This window comes from Chelonia mydas, chromosome 1, assembly GCF_015237465.2.
Source record: "Chelonia mydas isolate rCheMyd1 chromosome 1, rCheMyd1.pri.v2, whole genome shotgun sequence".
Classification (NCBI taxonomy): Eukaryota; Metazoa; Chordata; order Testudines; family Cheloniidae; genus Chelonia; species Chelonia mydas.
In genome coordinates, this window is record NC_057849.1 from 212,062,603 (window position 1) to 212,090,172 (window position 27,570).

At 46.1% G+C, this 27,570-nt stretch overlaps 2 protein-coding genes across 3 annotated transcripts in view; one reads left to right on the forward strand and one right to left on the reverse strand.

The window, feature by feature from the left end:
• Nucleotides 1-2,228, reverse strand: part of LOC122466655 (scavenger receptor cysteine-rich type 1 protein M130-like) — a 45,787-nt gene extending 43,559 nt beyond the window's left edge. The window contains exon 1 of one of the 2 annotated variants that reach the window (XM_043551904.1): nt 2,083-2,228. In XM_043551904.1, the coding sequence (XP_043407839.1) occupies nt 2,083-2,146 (64 nt within the window). In that variant the 5' untranslated portion in view covers nt 2,147-2,228. The remainder of the gene's footprint in view (nt 1-2,082) is intronic. The other variant, XM_043551938.1, reaches the window with a different exon arrangement.
• Nucleotides 1-27,570, forward strand: part of LOC102941373 (scavenger receptor cysteine-rich type 1 protein M130) — a 1,272,625-nt gene that overhangs the window by 726,791 nt on the left and 518,264 nt on the right. The gene's annotated exons all lie outside the window — the stretch shown is intronic.

Below are 27,570 nucleotides of genomic sequence, written 5' to 3' on the forward strand. Positions count from 1 at the left end.
CTGCTTGTTCCAATAAGAACAATAGCTTAGGTGCACCATTTCTTATTGGAACCCTCCGTGAAGTCCTGCCTGAAATACTCCTTGATGTAAAGCCACCCCCTTTGTTGATTTTAACTCCCTGTAAGCCAACCCTGTAAGCCGTGTCCTCAGTCGCCCCTCCCGGCGTCAGAGCAACGGCAAACAATCGTGCATCTGAGTTGAGAGTGCTGTCCAGAGCAGTCACAATGGAGCACTCTGGGATAGCTCCCAGAGGCCAATACCGTTGAATTGTGTCCACAGTACCCGAAATTCGACCCAGCAAGGCCGATTTAAGCGCTAATCCACTTGTCAGGGGTGAAGTAAGGAAATCGATTTTAAGAGCCCTTTAAGTCAAAAAAAAGGGCTTCATCGTTTGGACGGGTGCAGGTTTACATTGATTTAACACTGCTAAATTCGACCTAAAGTCCTAGTGTAGACCAGGGGTGAGACAATAATTGAGACTGACCTTGCTGATTGTCAAGGTCAGGGTCAGTTTCTCAGGCTGCGCAGCAGCACATCGGGTTCCCATGAACCAGCTACTGCTGAGCAGTTCACTGCCCTGCCAGACACATGGATCATTCTCGTGCTGCTAACACCAGCCCAGCAGGTTCCAATCACTGCATTATTTGAATCATATCTGGGTCCCACATTCAATTTGAATCCTATTGCTGATCAGTTTTGGAGTCTTTGGGCCAGATTCACTCCCTAAGACGCACCAGCACATGCTGATGTACCTCATGATCTGCTTCCCCCTCCCCCATTGCAGTTAAGTCTTCCTGGAGCTGGGACACTGGATGGCAAGGAGCCTGCAGTCCCCTCTGTGCTGGAGGAATGAGAGCAGCCCTGGAACTGGGCAGGGGCAGCCTTGAGGGAATGAAACCAATGTGGCCGTGAGAGGCCCTGATGCAGCACCTCTGCCATGCAGCTTGTGCTGGTCAGGCTTCTCTCGACTCCAGCTAGGATTCAAAGCTTCTCTGCTCCAGCAGAAACCCTGGGGGAGGGAGGCAGGGCTCCTGCAGGATAAATCTTTCCTGCTGGTAGAGCTTCCGATACCCCCATGGGAACAGGGCATTGCACACTGCACCCCAACACATGCACACACCCCTTCTCTGGGAGGAATCAGCTCTGGGTTTATTTGGATAAATCCTGCTCACTTCAAAATTGAAAAACTTCTACTGGCTTCAGTGAGTGAATGGGGCAGTGAGGAGCCAGGACTTGGCCCTTGGAGCTGTTGGATTCTGGACCAAACAGACATTTCTGTTGGATCCCAAATTATTGATGTATTTATTGGGATTGAAATTACTAAAGCAATGCCCAGCCAAGGCTCTAGGCATCTGGATGGCATGGATAACACTCAAATCCCTGCAGCATGAAGTGACCATTTCAACAGGAACTCAGCCAGCCAGACACCCACAGAAACTCCTTCCCACCCTTTTCTCATTATGTGACGCACAGCCTGGGTCCTTCCCACCCGCACCCCCAAAACAAGTGTCTGTTGTAGTGTGCCCAGAAGGTCACTAGATTTGGGCTATTTTGGCCCAAAGGAGACAACAAGTTTCAGGGTCCTGGAGCCCTCACAGACAGCACCCTGCCAGCCACCCCGTCCTTTATAAAAACGGGGAACCAGCTCAGGTGCCCCTGCTAACCAGAGCTGTGGCAGTACGTCACGGGGAGAGAGGGGATCTCTCAGGGAGGCTGGTCCCAGACCATTCAGGACTTTATAAATCATCACCAACACCTTAACCTCCACCCAGAGCTGGGCAGCTAGTGCAGACCCTCCAGCACGGCTGTAACGTGCTCCCAGCGAGATGTGCTGATCAGTGAGTCGCTGCTATTGCACCAGCTTCGTTCTCTGAATGGTTCTAAGGTGCAGCCCTACATTAGGGTCATTTGAATAGTCCAAGCTCAAGATTACAAACGCCTTGATAACAGTGGAAAGGTCTAATCCCGAAAGGAAAAGTCACAACGTCCAAGCCAGGTACCGATGGTAAAAAGCTGACTCTAAAAGTTACCACCCTAGTTCCAGTTAACCCAGCTCCCCGGTGATACACTGAGGAGACTTACCTGCTGTGTCCTGAATTGTGAGGAGAAGAAGCCACAGCACTGGAGTGGAGAGATGTCCCTTCATTGCCAGCCTGATTTACTGTCCCCCCACTCACTGCACTGGCTGCCCCTAAACACCTGCCAGGGCTCCTCTGTGTCTGACAAGTGACAACAAAGCAGGGGAAGGGAAATATATAGATTCAGAGGCTGGCATCAGCTGTGAGAAGGAACCAATAGCAAACCCATCTGCCTTTTTAGTTATTATCAGTGGTTTTATCTCTGACTTTATGCAGCTAAAACATCCAATAAAACTCGAAAGCAACAAACATCACCATATATGAGTGATGAGCCCCCTCCTGATGTCAGGTTTACCACAGCCTCAGATCATCGGGTAACCCCCAATCTCCGGAGCCAGAAGGAAAAGTTCTGCACAAACTGTAGTCGTGCTGTTTCTCGCCCTGATAGATTCTATATCATATTAAACATGAACTGAGAGACATTAGAGGCAGGTTATTTTATAAACTAGGAAAGAAATCTCTTGTGGAAAGGTGATCATTACAAGACCAATTCCCAGTATAGGACATGCCCAATTACAGAGAAGGACAACTCACTAGAACCAGGTTGTGTCGCTCAGATCAGCTTTATAGAAGAAGAATTACTCAGCAGCATCTGAAATATTGACAGTTCTTCTACTAATAGGCCTTGGGGCAGGGGGGAAAGTGGGCCGGTACAACAGACCAGTAAAAAGTGGCTGCCGGTAGCGGCCCGTACACAGACGACATTAAAGCGCTGCCACGACAGCTCTTTAACATCATTGCCCCCCCAACCCAGGCTGCCAATGGGGGGCACAAAAGGGGCAGCTGCCCCAGAGCCAGCAATTTAAAATTTAAATCTCCGCCGGAGCCCCGGGCAGCACAGGCCAGGGAGCGTGGATGCGCTGGCTGGGGGAAGCTGCCCCCCTGCCCTGCCCCTTCTGCCCAAGGCCCCGCCCTTTCCAGGGGCCCAGAGTCAGGCCCCTGTACCAGTAAGGGCTTTATGTTACTTTCACCCAGGCCTTGGGGTTTCCTGTCTAGACCATGATTCTTAGTGGTAGAGGCAGAGCACAGGGCTTCCTGAGTAGGCCACGACCCTCTCTTGCGGTAGCAGGAGGTCCTGCACACACCGTGCCCATCAGTGCTATCAGCAGCAGGAGGGCTCCTTGGAAACAAGTGTACTTGATTCATGGGGCACAGAGAATTCAAGGAACAGGCACAAGGCAAGGGAATAGCACAGAATAATGATTGGCTGGCACCACACCTACCTCCTGCTCTTCCTCAGGAGAACTGTTACAAATACTTGGATTAAGGGAAACATCTTTAACTTTTTACCTTTGCATTTTCTCCCATGCTGCCCTATCTGTATGGAGAAAACTCCTTGAGAAAATCTGTCCAACCAACACCTGATCTTTCTTTGAATCCCTCCTTGAGAATCTGCTCTGTTGTGATTCCGGAAAAACACTTGACAGTGAGTGACTAGCTTGGCAGGGGAGGTGTTGCTGTGCCTCTTCCCCTTCCCTCTGTCTCCTTATTTTTAAAAAACTCTGCGCCCCAATCCTGCCATTTCCCCTCACTCTGCCCTCCCACTACTTAAACAAACAGTAATGACAAAAAGGTAGTGGCACCAAAGTAGTATAAGGGGCCTACCGTCAATCAAATGTTAACCCTGCCCCTTTACCCTTAAGTCCCGCCCACCTGTCACCAAAAGTCCTGCCCGTGGGGTATTACATCCGGGGTCAATCTGGACACATGATCAGAAGCCAGGTCTGTCATGTGACCCCTCTAAGAACTCCTCCCACTGCCCTCTACCAATCAGGATGGGTTTTGCCCTGGTAGAACTACCCCAAGAGGTGATTTGACCAATCAGGGGGAGTTCCAGGGAGGGTTGACCCATCCAGAAGTGGGTCGTGTGACCCCCTCTAACAACTCCGCCCACCGCCCTCTACCAATCAGGATGGGTTTCAGCTGCTGGGGACCACCCCGAGAGGATATTTGACCTATCGGGGGAGTTCTGGGGCAGGGTGACCCATCCGGAAGTGGTTCGTGTGACCCCTCTAAGAACTCCCCCCACCACCCTCTACCAATTGGGATGGGTTCTGTCCACAGAGGACCACCACAAGAACAGATTTGATCAAAATAGGGCAGGTTCTGGGGCAGAATGAATTGCCCAGCAGAGGGTCATGTGACCTCTCTAAGAACTCCTCCCACCACCCTCTACCAATCAGAGTGCAGCACCAGCACCCCATAAGTCCCAGCACTGGGCAGAAGAGGCCATCTCTTACTAAGAATGTGTGTTGTAGAAATCGTGGAAATGCTGAGAGGAAACAAGGACTCCTTCACCACCCCCATGAAAACTTTGGACTTTGTTTTAGCACCGAGGGCCTTCGAGCATCCTCAAAGAAAGCGCTACTTCAGCGTCAGTTCCGAGGAGGAGGAGGGAGCAGCCAAGGGGAGCCCTTTTGCCCAGCCGTTGATGGATAGGTCAGAACCTGACCCCGAAACCCAGCTGCTCATGAGACACCCCGATAAGTGTGCTGGCCTCTCGTCGTCCACCCCCTTGGAGGAGGAAGGCGAACGCAGCTCGGGGGAGTCACCAGCAGACAAAGTGAACAGAAAAGACGTCGCTCAGGTAAATGAACAATTTAGAAGGAACATTAGAGGATTTGTGTGTGTGTATGTGTGCAATGGGGTTAGGGACTCGTGTTGTGTAAATCTAAAAACAAGCAGTGGGAACTTACACTTGTTTCTTTTCTGAAAGTCTCTCGACAGCTCGACGATCCCTTTCTAGAGGACCTGGAGGCCCTGGACAGTGTTGCATCAAACAATGAGGATGAACCAGGCCCACGTTGTTTTTGCTCAACACCAGTACAAATTGTTGAAGAGGACTCCGAGGACAACGGCTATGAGGAGTTTAAGAGGAGGCTTGGTATGGAACTAACTGAGCCAGTGCCACGTCGTGAGTGTAAAAAAGTCATACTTTTCTTGTACGCATTGCAGTTTATGCTGTCCTTAATCACTGTCTTAGGGAAAGATTTTCGAAGATTGTGAGAGCTGTGTCATAGACGTGCCAGGCCAGCGGCACCAGGACTGTGTAGCCTGGACTTCAATGGATATAAACTGCAAGCTCCGGGGCTTGTGTGCTGAGCTGTGTTTGGAAAGCTTCTTAAACACTGTTATTGCCATAGGTGATGCTATGCAATGTCTGTGCTGAACTCAAGAACATTTAGCACAAGGGGTGACCTTGATAAATGCTGTGCAATTCAGTGGAGACCCTGAAGTGTTTTAAAGAAAATGACCAAACCGGAAGATGCCTGCTTATAGCGTTATATTGACCATCTGGTCCGCACAAAAAGTTACAGAACCCTGCTAAAGAAATCTAAAAGGATTAAGTTAGAGAATGGTGAGGGGACAAACATGCGATATAAAACTTGGTAGCTGTAAATTTTAAAAAAATCTATTGAAAAGGGCTTTGTGGCTATCTGTGTTTCTGTTAGAAGGTCTCTGTGGCCCTTGAATGAGCTAATAGTTTTAATGGAGCATCTTGGTTTGTTTTCAAGGAGCTGTATGTCTTTTAAATAACAAAAATAGTTTGTGAGAACCTGGCTTTTGTGTCTTTGTGTAAAAGAGACCCATTTACAGCAAAAAGCTGAAATGTATGTTGTAGAATCTTATGTGTGGGAGAGGGACCCTAAAATGTGTTTACTGTTGTAGGAGCAGCAGTGATCTGTATGCTCTGTATGACTATGCTATGTATAACCTTTATGCTGTGACAGAGCTCTGTCCTTGCCTCCGTGGGTCCCACATTTCCTGGCGGATTTCGCTAGCCTCAGAGGCTCACTGTGACCCTCCACATAACCCTTCTTTCTCTAGGGACAAGGGTCACAGTCTACTGAGCCATTTTCACCATAAGCCAGCGAGGGAGGTGAGGAGAACTTATCCTTCCTTGCACAGTCTCTGTTGTCTCCCAGTCTCAGTGATTTATCAGGGGACAAAGGTGCGGGTGGGGGGAGCCCGGGCCCACCCTCTACTCCGGGCTCCAGCCCAGGGACCCTAATAGTATCAGCTATGGTAGCTGACCTTTTAGAAACATGACATGTACAATTCCCTGGGCTACTTCCCCCACAGCAGCCCTCACTTCCTCAAGCTCCACTTCACCCTTACCTCAGGGCCTCCTTCCTTGTGCCTGATATGGTGTGTACTACTCAGCCTCTCCAACAGTGCAACTTCCTCCCACAGCTCCTGACATGCACACCCACCTGACTAACTGGGAGGCTTTTAACCAGTTTCAGCCAGCCCCTGATGGGCTTCAGGTGTCCCAATCAACCTCGCATTCTCCCTGCCTTCTGGAAAGTTCTTAATTGGCCCCAGGTGTCTTAATTGACCTGGAGCACCTGCCATTTCACTTATCCTGGTACCAGGGATTTGTTTAGCCTGGAGCTAATATATCTATCTCCACTACTTTTCTATAGCCATTTGGCCTTGCCCAGTCACAGTGCTCAAAAAGTCTGTTACACTCCTGCCGGCCCCTTTGTCTCCTCTCCCTCTCTGAATACCTGTGAAGTGGCTTTCCCCCTCCCCATCCCTCCTGGAATGCTTGTGGGATGAATGAGCTGCTTGAACAGCTGGAAGATCAGATGAGCTCCCAGGTAGACAAGGTGTCTGGGATGCTAATTAGGTAGCGCTCACACACCCAATGCATGGACACTGGCTTGGGTGGAGTGTGACCAACCAGACGCAGCCAAGTCATCCCTAGTCGCAGGCCAAGAGGAGCAGGTCCTTAAAAGGGGAAGGGCCCATGTGCTCAGGAGTGCACTCACAAACTTGGACCTCCCATGAAGGCCCTTCACCCAGACCGCCTGGCCAGTGGTTTGCCATGTTGTATTCCATCGTGCCTCGGGAAGACTTACCTTCATCGCACCGTCCATCGCTGCGCTGTGGGACACTTAACTTGAAGGATCCTGACGTCTCCAGTGCTGTGCCTGTCCTGGGAGCATGAGCATGCGAGTGTGAGTGTGACACCCCACCCCCCATCCCTTCTTTTGAGCTTAGCTATCAGTATAATAAACGTGCTGCTTTCTGCTAAACTCTGGTGGGTCATTAGTCCTCCCTAAGCTTACTAGCTGGCTCAATTTTGGGTAATATTTACAATTTAAAAAAACCAGGGATAGTTCCGACATGTGTTTGAGTACAATAGAGCTGACCCACCGTATTGAACTGAATGGCTTTAACCAACCCCCCACGGAATAGCCAGGGTGACTGAGATTACCCACCCTTGTTGCCATCAGGGTTAATCATATTAGTGATCAGTAATTAAATTTGACGGTGGTACACACATTGTAAGGGAGGTAGGTGGGCGAGGATGGTGAGCTCTGATTAATATGAAATGAAATAAAACCTCAGAAATTCGCAGATGCTATTGGACAGTTTAAATATATCCCCAGGAGTTGGTAGAACTCTACTGGACAGTTTAAATATGACCCCAGAAGTTTGTAGAACATTACTGGACAGTTTAAATATAACCCAGGAGTTAGTTGAACGCTATGGCTCACTCTTTCTAGCAACTCAAAGTCATTAAAATAATATAGTCACAAAAATAAACAAGGGTCTAACCCAAAACTGAAATGTTTCAAGGGCTCACAAACCTCCACCATACTTTAGAACAAGCATGTGCTCTAAAGACAATCAAACATTTAAAAGCTCTGGGTATTTGTAGGGTGCTTACTATGGTTGTGATACACCCATTTTGTTTCAAAAACAACCCCCAAACTTTAAGCATGAAAGAAACATGTTTAAAAAACAAACAAACAAGTCCGAAGACATTCACTGATATCTGCAAGGGGCCCCAACTTGGGAATGGGTACAGTAACATTAAGGATTGTTGTATATGGCGATTTACTATTTTTTTCATTGAAACAGAAAAATGTATTTTAACTAAAAGAAAAAAAAATTAGCCAAAAGCAGCCCAGTTGTGCAGACAACTTAATTCCCCCACCCCAGATCACAAAAGGGAATGTTAGGGGCAGGGGGCCTAAAGTCCTTAAGTATCTATTAATTCAGAGTTGTGATCAAATCAACCTGCTAATTACAGACTTTTGAGGTCTGTTTGAAACAAAGAGTTAGGATGGTATAAAAACCTCAGTTTTTTGAAGACTGTTCTCTTTCAGCAGAAACTATCTTGAATTGAATTGCTGCTGGACTGCAAGAGGAGGTATTATATTATATGTAAGCAGAGTCAAGCCCTAAGACAGAGTAAGCAGAGTCAGAATGAGCTCTACCCTGACATCTGGTGGTGAGCTGTGGAAAAGGACTTCAGGGGCTGATCTCATTTGCATGGGCACACCCACCCATCCCAGCACGATGGACTGCCTGCCCAAATGGTCACTTTGGCTGCTGTGGGATCCCCAGTCTCTTTGTTATTGGGGCAGGAGTAATAGAGGGTTGTTATCCTGGTTATGTGAATCAGGGACAGTAGAACTGTACTTGGCATTTTATGATGGAGGGAGTCACCCTCCACTAAGTAGTACTCACTAGGCAAGGGACATGGGTTCCAAAACCCAATGACTTGAGAAAGATTGGGGATAGGTAGGTGTAACTGGTGGTGTGGGTTCCTTTTGTAATCACTAAACACTGTTGTAATCTCCTTCCCTTTCTCCTCCGCTGTGTAATAATAGAGCTAATTTTGATTCCATTAGGAGTCTTGTTACATGCTGTAGAGCTGAAACCACTGATACCTAGGTCTTTGCTTTCGACCTACTTTGGGCTAGTGGTGCACCAGTACTGAGGCTCTCCTACTATTAGCTAAACTTGCTGAGAGCTGTGTTAAGGGCAGGGCCTGAAGACAAGTTGCAGAGTGGCTAGCAGGATGGCTAGTGGATAGCAGGGCGGCTGGTGAAGAGGCGCGGACAGCAGGATGGCTGGTGGAGAGGCATGCAGAGTGGACAGCATGATGGCTGGTAGAGAGGCATGCAGAGCAGACAGCAGGATGGCTGGCGGAGAGGTGTGTGGAGTGGATAGCAGGGTGGCTGGCAGAGTGGAGCGGACAGCAGGATGGCTGGCAAAGAGGCATGCAGAGCGGATAGCAGAGAGAGGTGCAGCTGGCGGTGAAGACTGCAGCAGGACCCCATGGAGAGGCGTGGTACTCTGCCGTCGACCCAAGCAGCGGAACATGTAAGATGCCCCCCATACCTCCCTCCACTTCCACCCAGGCTGGGAGGTAAACTCTGCAGATGAACTTCTGAACTCTGGAGGCTGCACTGACCAAGGACAGAAACTGTGGGGGGGGGGGGGTGACTTTTGGGTTGCTGGACTTCAGACCCTGAGGGGAAAAGGACAGTGCCAAACATACTTGGGGGTGGGTCTTTTGCTCATGGTTTGTGGTATGAATCCTGTTTGTGGTGTTTCCCCAACATAATGCCGCATTGTTTCCCTCCTTTATTAAAAGGCTTTTGCTACATTCAGACTCTGTGCTTGCAAGAGGGGAAGTATTGCCTCTGAGAGGTGCACTGGGTGGGTGGTATGTAATTGTCCCAGGTCCCTGGGGCGGGGGGGCTCAAGCTGGTTTTGCATCGTGTTATTGAAACAGAACCCCTAGATACTGAACCTGGCCCTTGTTGCTGCCAAATCAGATGGGCAGAAGGGTTACATATATAATGTCACTCTTTGGCCATGCTGTCCTTACTAAATAATGGTACCTATCTTAATTGCAGTGTGATCTGTTGAGCATAGAACTAGTAACTTTAAGCTGATTTCACCACCAGGCCAAGGTGGTAAAAGCCAAAAACCATTTTTAATGAAAGTTGTGCTTACTACTGTTAAATTAAAAAACTTCAGGTATTACACAGATTGTATAGGGGGTTGATGCATTTCAGGAATAATACGAACTAAAATGTTTGCTTGTTCTTTAACCCAAAGGCCCAAACACACATGGGGGAAAACAGAACAACCATGTGCTAGCAACCCTTCATCCTGTGGTAGAAGGTAATTTTCTGCAATTGGCTTTTAAATGCATGTGGGTTTATTGAAAAGTATATTGTTGCAAACTGTTGGTTTTAAACTGCTGGGGTTTTATGGCTGCAAGCTGATGGTATGGTGTGTTTCAAACTAACAGAGTGTTTTTCTGTGCTAAATGGTTTTTAAAAGTTGGTTTTTAAAAGCAGTTAGGTTTTTATTCTGCAAAAAAAATGAGATTTTTTAAAAATGGGGTTGTTTGTCTTCTTAAAAGAGTTGGCTTTAATATTTAAATTGTTAGTGATTCAGGAGCCTAAGCTAGAGATAAGTGTGGGTGTTTAAAAAGGTATTTGGTTTGGTGTTTTAAACTGCTGGGGTGTGTGTGTTTGTGTCTGAGTTTGTGAAAAACATAGGTGGTATTTTTAAAAAAAGCATATGGCTGCAAAGTATTGGTTTGGTGTGTTTCAAACTAACAGGAATTTCTGTGCAAAATGTGTTTTAAAATGGATTTTAAAAATTGGTTTTTAAGGCAGTTTGGTATTTATTCTGCAAAATGAGATGTATTTTAAAGTGGTAGAAATAAACTCAAAACCTGTGTTTGTTGTACAGCCTGAAATGGATTATTTTGTTTTAAAGCTATGACTTTTTAAATAGAAAAACACCCTAATGAGTATTTTATTTTTTAAGTTTACAAGACAGTTTCATGTGTTTTATAATAATCATGTTGTCTGCTCCACAGTACGGTCAAAACATGAGAGATCTTTAGACCAGAGGGTAAACAAGCTCAAAAGAAAAAGGAAAGAGACAGCTGAAAAGGAAAATTCACCAGCATCAGTGACGGATGGATGAAGCCCAGTAAATATAGTTTGCTTATTGGTTTGGTTGTTTTATGAGGTTGTTTATTTTAAGTACGTACATAGGGGTGGGTGAGAAAGATGGTAAAGTTAAGTTTTGTAAAATGTTTGTTTCCCCCTAATCAGGCATGTGCAGCTCTCCTGACAATGCTCTAGTCAGAGCTAGAGGGACACCTCCAGCAGAACAGCCAAAGAGCCAGGAATCTGCTTTGAGACCTTTACCAACGCCAACACAAAACAGCACAAGAGTGCAGATGAAGCATCAGGGCAGTCCAAACCTCATATACTTCAAACCCAAGGACAAAACAAAAGACTTGGGTAAAAACCAACCACGCAAACACAACTCCAGTTCCTCAGTGGCCACCACCACACCAAGCCCTGAGAAAACTGTGAGCGAAAAAGCCCACATTCACAAACATGGAGCACACGCTCTTGGGGTTGTGAATAAAAAACCAAGGACTGACAAACCATTCTCCCAACACCATAAGATCATCACAGCTCCCCCATTTTCTAGTATTTGGGAACAGTCTGATGCTTCATTCAGAAAACTGATGGACACTGTATCCTCAGGGGTTCTAAAAGAAGGGAGGGCTGGAAACTATATCAAAAATCCAAAAGCTCTTGTGGGTGACTTTTTGAAAAATACTTCAATTTTTCCAAAGGGTGGCTCTGAGCAGGCCTGAATATTCCTGGAAAGGGGCTTGGGTAAAAGGGGCACCCTCAAGGGTACACATCAGCTAAGGTGTGAACAAAAGCGGGGACAGCGCTTGGGGGATAAACAGATGGCTGCCAAAAAGTTCCAGGTGAGGGTCACTGTAAAAATTTTAAAAAAGGCTAAAGAGGTAATGAGGAAAAAAACAAAACGAAGAGATGCCCCCTACTGGAGGCTCTCAGACTGGCTTGTCTGAAAATGGGGAGACGGAATCTGACCTGCGGGGTGGTGGTGACTCTCACACAGAGTCTGATTTAGAAAATTCCCCAGAAGGCTCTCTAGATGGGTCCCTGTCTACTCCTGATGACCCTCATGGAGGCCCCTGGGAATCTGACTCTCAAAGAGCATGTGATGTAGAAGATGCCACTGATGGTCCTGTAGAGGAACCCCCAAGTAACCCTGAAAATGCAGAGGTATATAGGGAGAGAGTGAGAAGTTGGCAACGTGAATGACCTAGATTTGGGGGGGGGGGTCAGTGTATTGTGAGGAATTTTGTTCTGTCAATCTTGAGCAAATAAATTCAGCTCAGCAGGTTGTTGAAGCCATACACAGGGGGATACAGTTAGTTCTCGATGACGTTAATGGTAGGGTAGGCCCGGATGATTATGTTCAGTTACGTTTAGAGCCGTAATTTAACTAACCCTTTGTTTTCGGTCTGAACTAGGGATGAGCTGTCTGCTGAGGATTTCTTCAATCAGACCTCAAAGCTGCTACAGAGCAATAGAGAGTTGCATGTCGATGGGATGTTGCGTCTCGTTGTGACAGTTGTAAAAACGGTGGGCGGGGGCAGGTCATAGAGTTTTAAATTCTATCCTCAGTACTCAAATTGTCCATAAAAAGAGACAATGTTTAGTAGACCTGACTTACACCGGTACAAACCTGTGTTTTGCAGGCGGGCTCTTGGCCGTCATGTCTGACCGTAAACCTACGGATGTGGAATTGTTAGTGGGGGCGAGACAGTTGCATGAGAAACTGGGGCGGTCAGATCAAAAAAAGGTTCTGCTCAGTGACGTAGCAACGTTTGAACAGCATTTAGGAGTCAACATACCATCATCTCAGGCATTGGCAGCCTGACAGCAGGATTGTCTGGCTATGTAGACTCCCTCCTCAGGCCCTACGCTACCACGCTCCCAGCTACCTTCGAGACACCACTGACTTCCTGAGGAAACTACAATCCACTGGTGATCTTCCTGATAACACCATCCTGGCCACTATGGATGTAGAAGCCCCCTACACCAACATTCCACACAAAGATGGACTACAAGCCATCAAGAGCACTATCCCCGATAATGTCACGGCTAACCTGGTGGCTGAACTTTGTGACTTTGTCCTTACCCATAACTATTTTACATTTGGGGACAATGTATACCTTCAGATCAGCGGCACTGCTATGGGTACCCGCATGGCCCCACAGTAAGCCAACATTTTTATGGCTGATTTAGAACAACGCTTCCTCAGCTCTCGTCCCCTAATGCCTCTACTCTACTTGCTGCTATATTGATGACATCTTCATCATCTGGACCCATGGAAAAGAAGCCCTTGAGGAATTCCACCATGATTTCAACAATTTCCATCCCACCATCAACCTCAGCCTGGTCCAGTCCACACAAGCGATCCACTTCCTGGACACTACAGTGCTAATAAACAAAAGGTCACATAAACACCACCCTATACCGGAAACCTACTGACCGCTATTCCTACCTACATGCCTCCAGCTTTCACCCTGACCACACCACACGATCCATTGTCTACAGCCAAGCTCTGCGATACAACCGCATTTGCTCCAACCCCTCAGACAGAGAGACACCTACAAGATCTCTATCAAGCATTCTTACAACTACAATACCCACCTGCGGAAGTGAAGAAACAGATTGATAGAGCCAGAAGAGTTCCCAGAAGTCACCTACTACAGGACAGGCCTAACAAAGAAAATAACAGAACGCCACTAGCCGTCACCTTCAGCCCCCAACTAAAACCCCTCCAACGCATTATTAAGGATCTACAACCTTTCCGGAAGGATGACCCAACACTCTCACAAATCTTGGGACACAGGCCAGTCCTTGCCTACAGACAGCCCCCCAATCCTGAAGCAAATACTCACCAACAACCACATACCACACAACAGAACCACTAACCCAGGAAGCCTATCCTTGCAACAAAGCCCGTTGCCAACTGTGCCCACATATCTATTCAGGGGACACCATCACAGGGCCTAATAACATCAGCCACACTATCAGAGGCTCGTTCACCTGCACATCCACCAATGTGATATATGCCATCATGTGCCAGCAATGCCCCTCTGCCATGTACATTGGTCAAACTGGACAGTCTCTACGTAAAAGAATAAATGGATACAAATCAGATGTCAAGAATTATAACATTCATAAACCAGTCGGAGAACACTTCAATCTCTCTGGTCACGCAATCACAGACATGAAGGTCGCTATCTTACAACAAAAAAACTTCAAATCCAGACTCCAGCGAGAAACTGCTGAATTGGAATTCATTTACAAATTGGATACTATTAATTTAGGCTTAAATAGAGACTGGGAGTGGCTAAGTCATTATGCAAGGTAGCCTATTTCCCCTTGTTTTTTTCCTACCTCCCCCCCCCCCGACGTTCTGGTTAAACTTGGATTTATGCTGGAAATGGCCCACCTTGATTGTCATGCACGTTGTAAGGAGAGTGGTCACTTTGGATAGGCTATTACCAGCAGTAGAGTGAGTTTGGGGGGGGGGGGGGGGGGGCAGAGGGTGAGAGAACCTGGATTTGTGCTGGAAATGGCCCGACTTGATGGTCACTTTAGATAAGCTGTTACCAGCAGGAGAGTGGGGTGGGAGGAGGTATTGTTTCATGGTCTCTGTGTGTATATAATGTCTTCTGCAGTTTGCACAGTATGCATCCGATGAAGTGAGCTGTAGCTCACGAAAGCTCATGCTCAAATAAATTGGTTAGTCTCTAAGGTGCCACAAGTCCTCCTTTTCTTTTTGCGAATACAGACTAACACGGCTGTTACTCTGAAACATAAAGGTGGTGCTTTATGCGGCGAAAGGGGGCTGGGGCTTTTTTAAACTGGGGGGCCCAGTGTACTCCAAGACGTTTTTGATCCTGTTGTGCGATGAGCATTAGTATGGGGTTCTGGACGTGAAAAAGTTGTTGGGTGCAAAAAATTATTGTGAGTTTTACCACACAGTGTACAGTCACTACCACTCTTGCAGGTATTGTTGCCGCCTCTGCTTGAGCGTAACGTGCTCGGACAGCGTGGGCGTGCTGCTGAGGTGTCCTAGCTGTCGACTGTATTGTCGGTCCAAGGAGTGTTTAGACAGACACGTCGACTGTGCATCGAAAAAACAAGTTGAATGCCGGCCTAAAACTTTGTGTGATAAGTGTCAGTCTTACATGGACAAGCGGCACAGGTGTAAAGGGAGGCGCTGTAAGCCGTGTCAGGGTTTGATCGCTGGTAATGTACACAGCCACCTCTGTTTTATGGATCGCATTAGAAAGCCCAAAAGTATATTTTTTATGATTTTAAATGCGCGCAGGAGAAGGGGTTGCATGTGCTCAATTACATTTTTGCTATGTCCCTAAAGCTGGAAAAATCCTGGGAATTTAAGGGCTGTGAGTGTCTTTCTATCTTTGTTAAGACCTTTATTGGCAAAGAGTTCCGGGACTACACGTTCCTAGCGCACAGTTCCAAAGGTTATGATGTGTACTTCGTCGTTAGACAGTTACTGAAGGAAAAGATGTGCATAGAACTCATCACTCAGGGTAGTAAACTAATGTCTGTGGAAGTTAAGGCCCTGGGCATTTGTTTTATAGACTCTTTAAACTTCTTGCCCATGAAGCTTAGCAAGCTCCCGCAGGCGATGGGGTTTGAAGGGTGCAAAGGGTATTTTCCACATTTTTTTAGCACTTTAGAAAATCAAAATTACGTGGGGCCCATGCCCAGTGTTGAGCACTATGGTGTAGAATTCATAATGCCAAGGGAGAAAGCAGAGTTTCTCGACTGGTATCAGGACCACAGATATGAGACATTTGACTTGCAGAAAGAGCCCACGTATTCCTGTCAGCAGGAGGTCAAAATTTTGAGACAGGCCTGTATCCTATACAGAAAAGAGATTATGAAAATGATGGAGATGGGAAATATAGTAGAGAGAGGCCCTGGTAAATTCACCGAGATAAAACTGTGTCTAGATCCTTTCCGGTACATAATGCTGGCATCTGTCTGCATGGCTATGTACAGGTTTATGTTTTTGAAGCCTAACACGGTAGCTCTTCTCCCTCCAGACTATTGTGCGATGTTACAGTTGTTGGCAACCTCTGTATAAAGAACTGCTCTGTAAATATCCCTTTATCAATTTTGTGGAGGGGCTACCTGATGCTTTTGAGGATGACCGTTTGTTTCCTACCAATAAAGTAAATATGATTATCATGGATGATCTGATGAACTCTGCTTGTGAAAGCAATGAAATCGAGAAAGTCTTTACCAAGTACATGCATCACAGGAACCTGAGCATTATGTATATAGTCCAGAACGTATTTTGTCAGGGAAAAAAGAGTCGCACAATTAACCTAAACACAAAGTACATGGTTCTGTTCAAAAACCCCAGGGATGAATTACAAATTGCTATGCTAGCTTGGCAATTGTACCCCGGTAAAGCTCAATTCTTTCTGGAAGCTTTTGAGGATGCTACCAAAAGACCTTATGGCTACCTGGTGGTGGATTTAAACGCTTCCACACCAGAAGACTTAGTAGAGACTAAGAACCGGTCTTTTCCCTCCAGACTGGCCAGTGGTTTATACTTTGAAAAGAACAACAGCCAGGTATAAAAAGAGATGAATTATAAGCAGGCCCCTTTTTAACAGCCACGGTTGCTGACTGAAAACATGTCTAGCTGCGTGAAGAGAAACCTGGTCCTTTGAAAATTACTTAGCAAATCGTTCCCGCAGCAAAGGAGGGCTATACTGTGTTCGGCCTCTGACGATTTAGTGCCGGCCATCTCAGAAAGAGCACTCAATACCTTAAAAGGAAACGTACCTTTGACACAAGATCAAGTGCGCTTATAAAAACTCTGTGTAATCAAAGGGTTTCACTTAAAAGAAAGCAGCATCTGGTGAAGTAGTGTGGGGGGTTTATTGGACCTCTGTTAAATTTTGCTACCTCTCTGATAACGGGGCATTTGACTAATCGATAATGGAGTATGCAGAAAAAATTTACCTGGTGCCCAGCCACCAGCTGGAGCAATTAAGGGCTCCCCTTCCTGTGGAGGAAAATATCAGAACGATCGCAACTCGCTTCCTGGATGCTGAAATGAAGTCTGTTCTTCAAAGAACTGACTTAGCCGAATACAAAAAGGTTAAACTTTACAGCGCCGTGCTTCAAAGGTACTTAACGTATGTGAAGCAGAGTGATGTGGATAAAGGGAAATAAGTCTGTTTCTACAGGAACAGGAACAGAGTGTGACTGCCAAACCCCCAGAAACACCAACGACCTCAGACTCTGTTGCTCAGGAGGTGCTGGATAATGTGAATAAGAAAAAATGCATTAGTATTGCTAAATAAACTGGGCCAGGATAAAAATATCTCTTTGTGGAATGATAAAGGGGCTTTTGTTTACAAAGGCTCTGTGGTTAATGGTTCTAACATGCTCGACCTAGTCAGGGCCATTACCCAGATGCACTCTGTTCCCAGCAGACATGTACCTAAAGGATGGGATGTGTTTATGAATGCCATGGCGGAACTGAATGTACCATCTTCCGTCATGGGCAACCTGGCCAACAGAGATCTTTTGGAACGCCCAAAGGCCTTGACTGCCAACACCGGGGGTGGATCAAGAAACCGTGACCCCTTTTTTGCGATCTAAAAAACAAAAATTGCCTAAAGGATCCAAATGACTCAGTGTGTAATGTTTTTCATGTTCTAAAAAAATATATGTAAAACTGGTAATGTTTTGCTTTAAATAAAACATTTCTATACTTTTTTTAAAAAAAAATCTACGTGTAATTTTCTGAATTGGTCATTCTTTAAAAAAAAAAAAAACACCAAATAGTCTTTAAACCCCTCACCTGGGATGCTTTATTGGGTAACATGGCTATGAAAATCCTTGCAAGATACACATGTCAGGGTTTGTTGAAACATGTTTTGAGGGAGGCTAGACATGCCCGAGAATTTACATTTTATATTTTTTACAAAATTCATCACCATTTGGTTGTTTTGCACTAAGTCGTTAGAATACAATTTTAAAATCTGGTCAAAAGATAAACCCTTGCTACAATGATGTAAGAAAAACACCCAGTGATAGCCACAGGTGACGGAGAGGGGGTCTTGTAATTGTCTATTGTGAAACACAATGTCAGTGGCATTTTTGTTTAAAAAATTCATAATGCTTCTAGGAAACAACACACAGTTTGGGGGATGCCTGTATGAGTCAAAAGCTCTCCATGGTTGCGCTCCGCCAGATACAAGGTGAGCCAGTGTTTAGCTGGTTGGTTGTGCAGATGCGTGTTGACCACCAAACCTAGGGGTCTCTCAGACAATTTGCCACAAGGGAGCCAATCACAAGGGGACACATCTAAGAAATTCTTTTTTGAGTAAGGGTCCATTGATCAGACACGTGAGAGCTGCATGGTGTCCATATTCACCTGTAGTCAAACAGAACGTTTCTCCTCTGATTTATCTCTATGACGTTATCAAAAACCCCATACACGATCATCTTGACGGTGACCGTCAAAGCTGTCCCAAAACGTATTTCTGCTCTCAGGTTCCCGCTTTTAATCAGGGAATAGTGATCGGCGCATTCCTGGTCGGGAGACAGGTCAAAGGCAAACAAGGTGTCACCCTGTGCCAACTCCTCATGGTCGATTAACAGAGAACGATCTTTCATGTGTTTACCAGCCGTCTGTACCAGATTCGTGTATTCTCTCACGCAGCATCCGGCCTTGAAGTCTGGTTGCAGAGGCTTGGCTGGTATCTGTTCACCATCGACATACAAGGCCACAAAATTAATATCGTAACGTTTAAAATGAAAGGGGTTTTTAGTGTAACTTCCGCTAAAGGCATCATTATCCACAAACCCTAGAACAAGCATGTTGGGTAACTGTCCCAAGAACAGATTCTCCTAGTTACTGACGCTGCTGCCCGCGGGGATGCTAAACACTTTCATTCCCACATGGTTCATGGGGTATTTAGCATTAGCAGTAAGCAGGGCCTCCGTGTGCCCCAGACGGATGCCCGGGGCCACCCATACTTGCTTCACAAAAAGGGACGCTGATACTATGGGCAGTTTAAAGCCTTCGGCCCCATCACCCATTAAACAGAAGGCGTCTTTGCTGCGTGTCAGTTTAATTTTTACATACACTCTGTTTTTCTTGAAAAAACAGGTCGCAGTGTAAATGACCCAATAGCTCTACCGTCCTGCTCTGGGCCATCAGCTTTCCGTGCCTTACAAACCCTAGACTCCTGCCATCCAGCTCCCTTTCTTCGTTTGTCCAGGAGTGTCTTTGTAAAACAGGCCGGCAGAAAATTGCGTGGCGAGGGTGTCGTAACTGTAGTTGAGCATCGATTGTACAAAGGCCCTGTAAGGGTATGTGACGTTACTGACACAAACTGGGACCATATAGATCACTGTTGCAATCAAGGTCCTGTAGTGGCACCAGATCTTGTATAAAGGGGGTCAAATAAGGTGTCTAAGACAAGGTTATTGTTTCCTGGTTATGATTATGCTATCTGTATGCATGTATCATTTTTGTATTTAAAGTTATAAGTATTGGCTCTAGACTGTCTGTATTTCAAACTTGTGCTATGCTTCTGGGTGACACCCCAGACAAGTTGGCGTCAGCACTGGCTAGCCTGCTTGATGGCCCATTAAGGACCATCAGCTATACAAGTAACCCATTGAGAGAAGGCAGATACACCTTGTGACTCAGCAAGGCATGCGGAGACATGCCTATGGACAGAACTCTAAGGGTTTTCCATGCCAATGTGCTGGATAGCTTGTTTTTTGGAACAAAGGAAGCAGAAGCCAAATGGCAAGAGACTATAAAAGGCTGCTGCATCCCCTCCATTTCGTCTTCAATCCTGCTTCTAACCTCTGGAGGAACTTTGCTACACTGAAGCTCTGAACAAAGGACTGAATGACCCATCCCAGCTGTGTATGTACTCCAGAGACTTGATTTGAGCCTGCAGTTAATTCCATCACTGCTACAAGCCTGAACCAAGAACTTTGCCATTACTGTATGTAATTGATTCCTTTAACCAGTTTTAGCTCTCATCTATATTTCTTTCTTTTTATGAATAAACCTTTAGATTTTAGATTCTAAAGGATTGGCAACAGCATGATTTGTGGGTCAGATCCAACTTGTATATTGACCTGGGTCTGGGGCTTGGTCCTTTGGGATTGGGAGAACCTTTTTTCTTTCACTGGGGTATTGGTTTTCACAACCATTCATCACCATAAAGAGTGGCACTAGTGGCGATACTGGGAAACTGGAGTGTCTAAGGGAATTGCTTGTGTGACTTATGGTTAGCCAGTGGGGTGAGACCAAAGTCCTCTCTGTTTGGCTGGTTTGGTGTGCCTTGATAATAAAGGACACCCAGCCTTGGGCTGTAACTGCCCTGCTCTAAGCAATTTGTCCTGAATTGATACTCTCAGTTGTGTCCCGCCAGAAGCCGCATCGTTACAGGGTGACAGTTGTTGCTTTGGCTTACTGGGCGGTCTCCCAGTGGAAAGTCCAACTGGCTAAAAATAGAGGCCACTGGGTAATTCACCAGGCCCCACCTCGGCATCCCTGGCAAGTCCAGTTCCGTCTCCTTCTACAATCTTGCAACACAGGTACAGCAGCATGTTGTTTAAATCGATGCCATTCCCTGCTATAAAAAGTCAATGGGGGCAGACTCCGTAACCAGCCGCGTAGCCAGGTGGAAGGAACAGGGGGAGCGATCCAAAAAAAAGGGGCCACCCGCTAGGGCGCTTTTACTCACCTAGGGGCGCTCCAGAGGCAGGCCCTCACTCGCTCCGGGTGTCTTCTGCAGCACTGAGGTGCCGCTGAAGACCCAAAGCGAGTGAAGGTCCCGCTGCTGGAGCGCTGCCGGGTGAGTAAGAGGGATCCTTCCCCCTGTTCCCTCAACAGGGGAAAACTGAAAAGGCACAAAGACATTCACAAGGTGCCACTTGTGCTCAGCGGGGGAGCGGCTGCTGTTCCGCTCCCCCCCTAGCTACGCCACTGTCCGTAACGGCCAGAACCTGCCCTATTTTGGTAAAATCTGCTCTCAGGGGCTCCTCTGCAGCTGAAACCCATCCTGACTGGTAGAGGGCAGTGGGAGGAATTCTTAGAGGGGTCACATGAACCACTTCCAGATAGGTCAACCCACCCTGGAACTCCCCGCAATTGGTCAAATCTCCTCTCAGGGGTGGTCCCCAGTGGTTGAAAACCCTCTTGATTGGTAAAGGGCAGTGGGAGGAGTTCTTAGAGGGATCACATGACACACCTTGCTTCCGGTCATGTGTCCAGCTTGACCCCAGAAGTAATACTCCAGAGGCGAGACTTCCTGTGACAGGTGGGCGGGATTTAAGGGGTCAATGGGGCGGGGCTAACATTTCATTGGGGGTAGGGCCCTTATACTACTCACCAATCATCACCATGTGAATTTGCTTGTTTGTTATTTCTCCCATATCTAATCCTGCATCTCTTTTTGAGTGTTTTAAACTGACAGCTTTCTGGATCTTGGAGTGTGTCTATATCTGTGACCTGAATGGGCATTTGGGTGCTACAATAATATACATGAAATAACTATTTGATTATTAACAATAATTAATATATCTCCTGCTTTATTACCAGGATGTTGAAAGAAGAAGAAGGCTGCACTAGTTAAAAATAAACCAACCTGTCTAAAAATTGACTTCTATAAAATCTACCTAATTTCGAAGTGTATACATACCCTTAGAGGGGAATTGAAGGCTGTTATTAAAATTATATAAATGATAAGAATGAGTATATATGAGCAGTCAGGAACTGTAGAAAATTGATAAGGGAAGCAAAGGCATACAAGGAGAAATCTATAGCCAGCAGAATTAAGGACAATTGGAAGCAATTTGTAAAGTATACTAGCAACAAAAAGAATATTAAAAACGGTATCAGTCTATTTACTAGACAGAAATGGTAGAATTATCAGTAGCAATGCAGAAAAAAACCCAGAAGTCTTCACTATATATTTGTATTCCATATTTGGGACAAAGTCAGATGATGTTGTCATATCACATGAAGATAAGGATGATGATGAAGAAACAACTCAGGAGAATGTTAAACAGCAGTTACCATTAGACATTTTAGAATCAGCAGGTCTGGATAACTTTCAACCAAGAGTTTTAGAAGAAGTGGCCAAGAAGCTGCCTGAATCATAAATATTGGTTTTCAGGAACTCTTGGAACACTGGGGAAGCTTCAAAAGACTAGAAGAAAGCTAATGTTTTGCCAATATTTAAAAAGGCTGAACAGCATAGATTCATAGATTCATAGATATTTAGGTCAGAAGGGACCATTATGATCACCTAGTCTAACCTCCTGCACAACGCAGGCCACAGAATTTCACCCACCACTCCTACAAAAAAACCTCACACCTATATCTGTGCTATTGAAGTCCTCAAATCGTAGTTTAAAGACTTCAAGGAGCAGAGAATCCTCCAGAAAGTGACCCGTGCCCCATGCTACAGAGGAAGGCAAAAAACCTCCAGGGCCTCTTCCAATCTGCCCTGGAGTAAAATTCCTTCCCGACCCCAGATATGGCGATCAGCTAAACCCTGGACAAGATTCATCAGCCGGATACTACAGAAAATTCTTTCCTGGGTAACTCGGATCTCACCCCATCTAATAGCCCATCACAGGACATTGGGCCTATTTACCATGAATATTTAATTACCAAAACCATGTTATCCCGTCATACCATCTCCTCCATAAACTTATCAAGTTTAATCTTAAAGCCAGATAGATCTTTTGCCCCCACTGCTTCCCTTGGAAGGCTATTCCAAAACTTCACTCCTCTGATGGTTAAAAACCTTCGTCTAATTTCTAGTCTAAATTTCCTAGTGGCCAGTTTATACCCATTTGTTCTTGTATCCACATTGGTACTGAGCTTAAATAATTCCTCTCCCTCTCCGGTATTTATCCTCTGATATATTTATAGAGAGCAATCATATCTCCCCTCAACCTTCTTTTAGTTAGGCTAAACAAGCCAAGCTCCTTGAGTCTCCTTTCATAAGACAAGTTTTCCATTCCTCAGATCATCCTCGTAGCCCTTCTCTGTACCTGTTCCAGTTTGAATTCATCCTTCTTAAACATGGGAGACCAGAACTGCACACAGTATTCCAGGTGAAGTCTCACCAGTGCCTTATATAACGGTACTAAAACCTCCTTATCCCTACTGGAAATACCTCTCCTGATGCATCCCAAGACCGCATTAGCTTTTTTCACAGCCATATCACATTGGCGGCTCATAGTCATGCTATGATCAACCAATACTCCAAGGTCCTTTTCCTCCTCCGTTACTTCTAATTGATGCGTCCCTAGCTTATAACTAAAATTCTTGTTATTAATCCCTAAATGCATGACCTTACACTTCTCACTATTAAATTTCATCCTATTACTATTACTCCAGTTTACAAGGTCATCCAGATCCTCCTGTAGGGTATCCCTGTCCTTCTCTAAATTGGCAATACCTCCCAGCATGACCTAGGTAATTGTAGGCCTGTGAGATTTACATCGATTCCAGGCAAAATAATAGAACTTCTAATATGGAACTCATTTAAGACACAATTAAATGAGCGTAATATAATTAATGTGAATCAACATGGGTTTATGGAAAATGGATCCTGTCAAATTAACTTGATATCTCTTTTTGGTGACTTTACAAGTTTTGTTGATAAATAGCATCATCGTGGTTATGGATTAAAAACTGGCTACCTGACAAGTGGAGCCATTGATAAGTTTAAGGTGCAAATTGCACAGGTCACTACTAACAGGTTCCTTACTCAGGGACCTACCTAAGATTATTATCAAGTGAGAATTGTGAATCAGACAAATAGAAATAGGAAGATTTTATTTACATTTATTTAAAATCCAAATAAATCCAAGCATAATTATATGAAAAGAAATACATATAACACAACACCCCCACAGCTCACATTCTTGAAATCTTATGGAGACCATTAGAGATAAAAGATGAAGAGAACAGTAAGTGGAGAGCACCCAAAGTTGGCAGTGACAATCTGTTTCCACCATACTGTCATCCCGATGTCTCAAGTAAGGGTTGGTCTGATCATCTGTTTATAAAAGGGATGAGATAGGTGAGATAATATCTTTATCTGCAAACATCTTTTTATACCATTTTCCTCACATCCCCCACACATCTTTGATTTAGGTCTCCGCCCACTGTCCATATTTGTCATTCTGGGGCCCATAATTTAGATTCTGGTTGCTAGCGTTAGCTCTTTTGGTGTCATTCTTTTTTCAGTGGTTGCAATACATAAATGTGGTTTCTCCATGTTACAAATCCCCATAAAACCCCTAGAAATCCATTACTTCCAGCTTCTGTGGTGTCCTTGTGTATCCCAAGCTACGTATTGCGAACTATTGTTAAATCTTATAACCTTAGGTTACGCTGTCATGCTAACTCCTTTCCTACATAGGCTGTCATGACTACTAAGAGACCCACTAGGCCTCAGCTTATTGTTAAGTCCTCCTTAGTTGTTACACAGATTCTTATGTCAACCTACTAGCAAGTCTTGCATTACAGCTCCAATAGCTTCTATTTTACAATCTTCAAGCATTTGAATATGCCTTAACACGTGATATATAATCGAATCTTGCACACTCAGATTAGGTCAGTGTTACAGGTCAACACAGGTCTCAAAATGTAACTGTATACTGGGATTTATCATTGAGTGGGTGTGTTTCCAGTGGGGCCCCACAGGGATCAGTTCTTGGCCTTATGTTAGTTAACCTTTTTTATCAAAAACCTGGGAAAAAATAAAGTCATCTCTGATAAGGTCTGAAGATGACAAAAGACTGGGGGAGTAGTAAACAATGAAAAGGACAGGTAATTGATACAGAATGCTCTGGATCACTTGGTAAACTGGTAAAGCATATAATATTGTTTTAATATGGCTAAATGTGAAGTTATATATCGAGGAACAAAGAATGTAGACCATGCTTATAGGATGGGGGACCTTTGCTGGGAAGCAGTGACCCTGAGAAAGACTTAGGGTTGCCAACCCTTCTGGATTGGCCAGGAGTCTCCCAGAAGCGGGCTCGATTTCCTGGAGGCTACTGAAGCCAATCCAGGAGATTTTAGGTGGCTAAAAGTCCAGCAGTGCAGCGGGGCAGGCAGTCTCATAGACAGGGGCATGGCCAGGGGGTTCTGCACGCCGCCCCAGCCCGGGGCACCAACTCCACAGCTCCCATTGGCCGGGAAGTGCGGCCAATGGGAGTGGTGGGGGCAGTGTCTACAGGCAGCGATAGCGTGCAGAACCACCTGGCCGTCCCTGGGCCTAGGAGCCAGGCATGCCAGCCGCTTCCGGGAGCCACCTGATGTAAGTGCTGCCCAGCTAGAGCCTGCACCCCTCACCGCCTCCTGCGCCCCAACCCCTTGCCCCAGCCTTAAGCCCCCTCCTTCACCCAAACTCCCTACCGGAGCCTGCACCCCTCGCCCCCTCATGCACCGCAAACCCCTGCCCCAGCCCTGAGCTCCTTCCCTCACCCAAATTCCCTCCCAGACCCACACCCCCTCCTGTACCCCAACCCCCAGTCTCAGCCCTGAGCCCCCTCCTGCATCCAAGCTCCCTCCTGGCGCCCACATGCCTCGCTCCCTCCTGCTCCAGACTCAGCCCGGAGCCCCTCCCACACTCAAAACTCCTCGGCCCCACTCCCCAGCCCATAGCCTGCATCCGCTCCCATACACCAACCGCCTTCCCTAGCCCGGTAAAAGTGAGCGAGGGTGAGGGAAAGCGAGTGACAGAGGGAGGGGCAATGGATTGATCAGGGGTGGGACCTTAGAGAAGGGGCGAGGCAGGGGCACAGCCTCAGGGAAGGGGCAGGGGTGTTTGGGTTTGTGTGATAAGACATTTGGCAACCCTAGAAAGACGTGGGGCTCATGGTGGATAATCAGCTGAACATGACCTCCCAGTGTGATGCTCGGACTAAAAGAATTATTGCTTAGATGTATAAAGAGGGAAATAATGAGCAGGAGCAGGGAGGTTAAATTACTTCTGTACTTTGCACTGATTCTACCACTACTGGAGAAACTGTGTCTAATTCCGGTGCCCAATATTTAAGAAGAAATATCAAAGAACCTACATTGCCAACAGATCAAGGGAAGTGATTATTCCCCTCTATTCGGCACTGGTGAGGCCACATCTCAGGTATTGCATCCAGTTTTGGGACCCCCACTACAGAAAGGATGTGGACAAACTGGAGGGAGTCCAGCGGAGGGCAACGAAAATGATCAGGGGGCTGGGGCACATGACATACGAGGAGAGGCTGAGGGAACTGGGATTGTTTACTCTGCAGAAGAGAAGAGTGAGGGGGGATTTGATAGAAGTCTTCCACTACCTGAAGGGGGGTTCCAAAGAGGATAGAGCTGGGCTGTTCTCAGTGGTGGCAGATGACAGAACAAGGAGTAATGGTCTCAAGTTGCAGTGAGGGAGGTCTAGGTTGGATATTAGGAAACACTAGTTCACTAGGAGGGTGGTGAAGCACTGGAATGGGTTACCTAGGGAGGTGGTGAAATCTCCATCCTTAGAGATTTTGAAGGTCAGGCTTGACAAAGCCCTGGATGGGATGATTTAGTTGGGGTTGGTCCTTCTTTGAGCAGGGGGTTGGACGAGATGACCTCCTAAAGTCTCTCTATGGTTCTATGATAAGGGGCTCTTAAATCTTGCAGACAAAGGTTTAACAAGATCCAGTGGCTGGAAGTTGAAGGGAGATAAATTCAGGCTAGAAATAAGGCACTATTTTTTAATAATGAGGACAATTAACCATTGGAACGACCTACAAAGTTCAGTGGTGAATTCTCCATCATAAGTAATTTTTAAACCATGATTGGATGTTTTTCTAAAAGTTAAGCTCTATTCAGACAGGAATTCATTCAGGGAATTCCAGTGGCCTGTGTTAGGTTGGTCAGGCTAGATGATCACAATGGTCCTTTCTGGCCTTATAATCTATGAGTCTATGAATTGTGGGCAGGAGACAAATGTCTATAATCAGTGAAGTTCCAGGGATGAATCTGCAGGTCATATTTCCCACCTCTTCTCCATGAAAACAACAGGTGACAAGAAAATGGGATTGTCGCAGAATGACTAGCCCCTTAAAGGGGAAATGGGCCCAGCCCCACCTGTGACACCCTCCAGGTGGGGACAATGACAGAGGGTCACATGACACAATCTGGCCTCATTTAGCCCAGCAGCATGGGCAGAAAGGGGAAATGGCAATGGTAAATGGCTGCAGGAACTGCAGAAAGCAAGAAGGTTCCTGCAGGAGGCCCTGAAAAGGACTCCTGCTAGGTCACGCTGGGAGTGACCTGCCAAGGCAGAGAAGAGGCCGGGCTCCAGGAGAATCATAGAATCACAGAATATCAGAGTTGGAAGGGACCTCAGGAGGTCATCTATTCCAACCCCCTGCTCAAAGCAGGACCGATCCCCAATTAAATCATCCCAGCCAGGGCTTTGTCAAGCCTGACCTTAAAAACTTCGAAGGAAGGAGATTCCACCACCTCCCTAGGTAATGCATTCCAGTGTTTCACCACCCTCCTAGTGAAAAAGTTTTTCCTAATATCCAACCTAAACCTCCCCCACTGCAACTTGAGACCATTACTCCTTGTTCTGTCATCTGCTACCACTGAGAACAGTCTAGAGCCATCCTCTTTGGAACCCCATTTCAGGTAATTGAAAGCACCTATCAAATCCCCCCTCAAT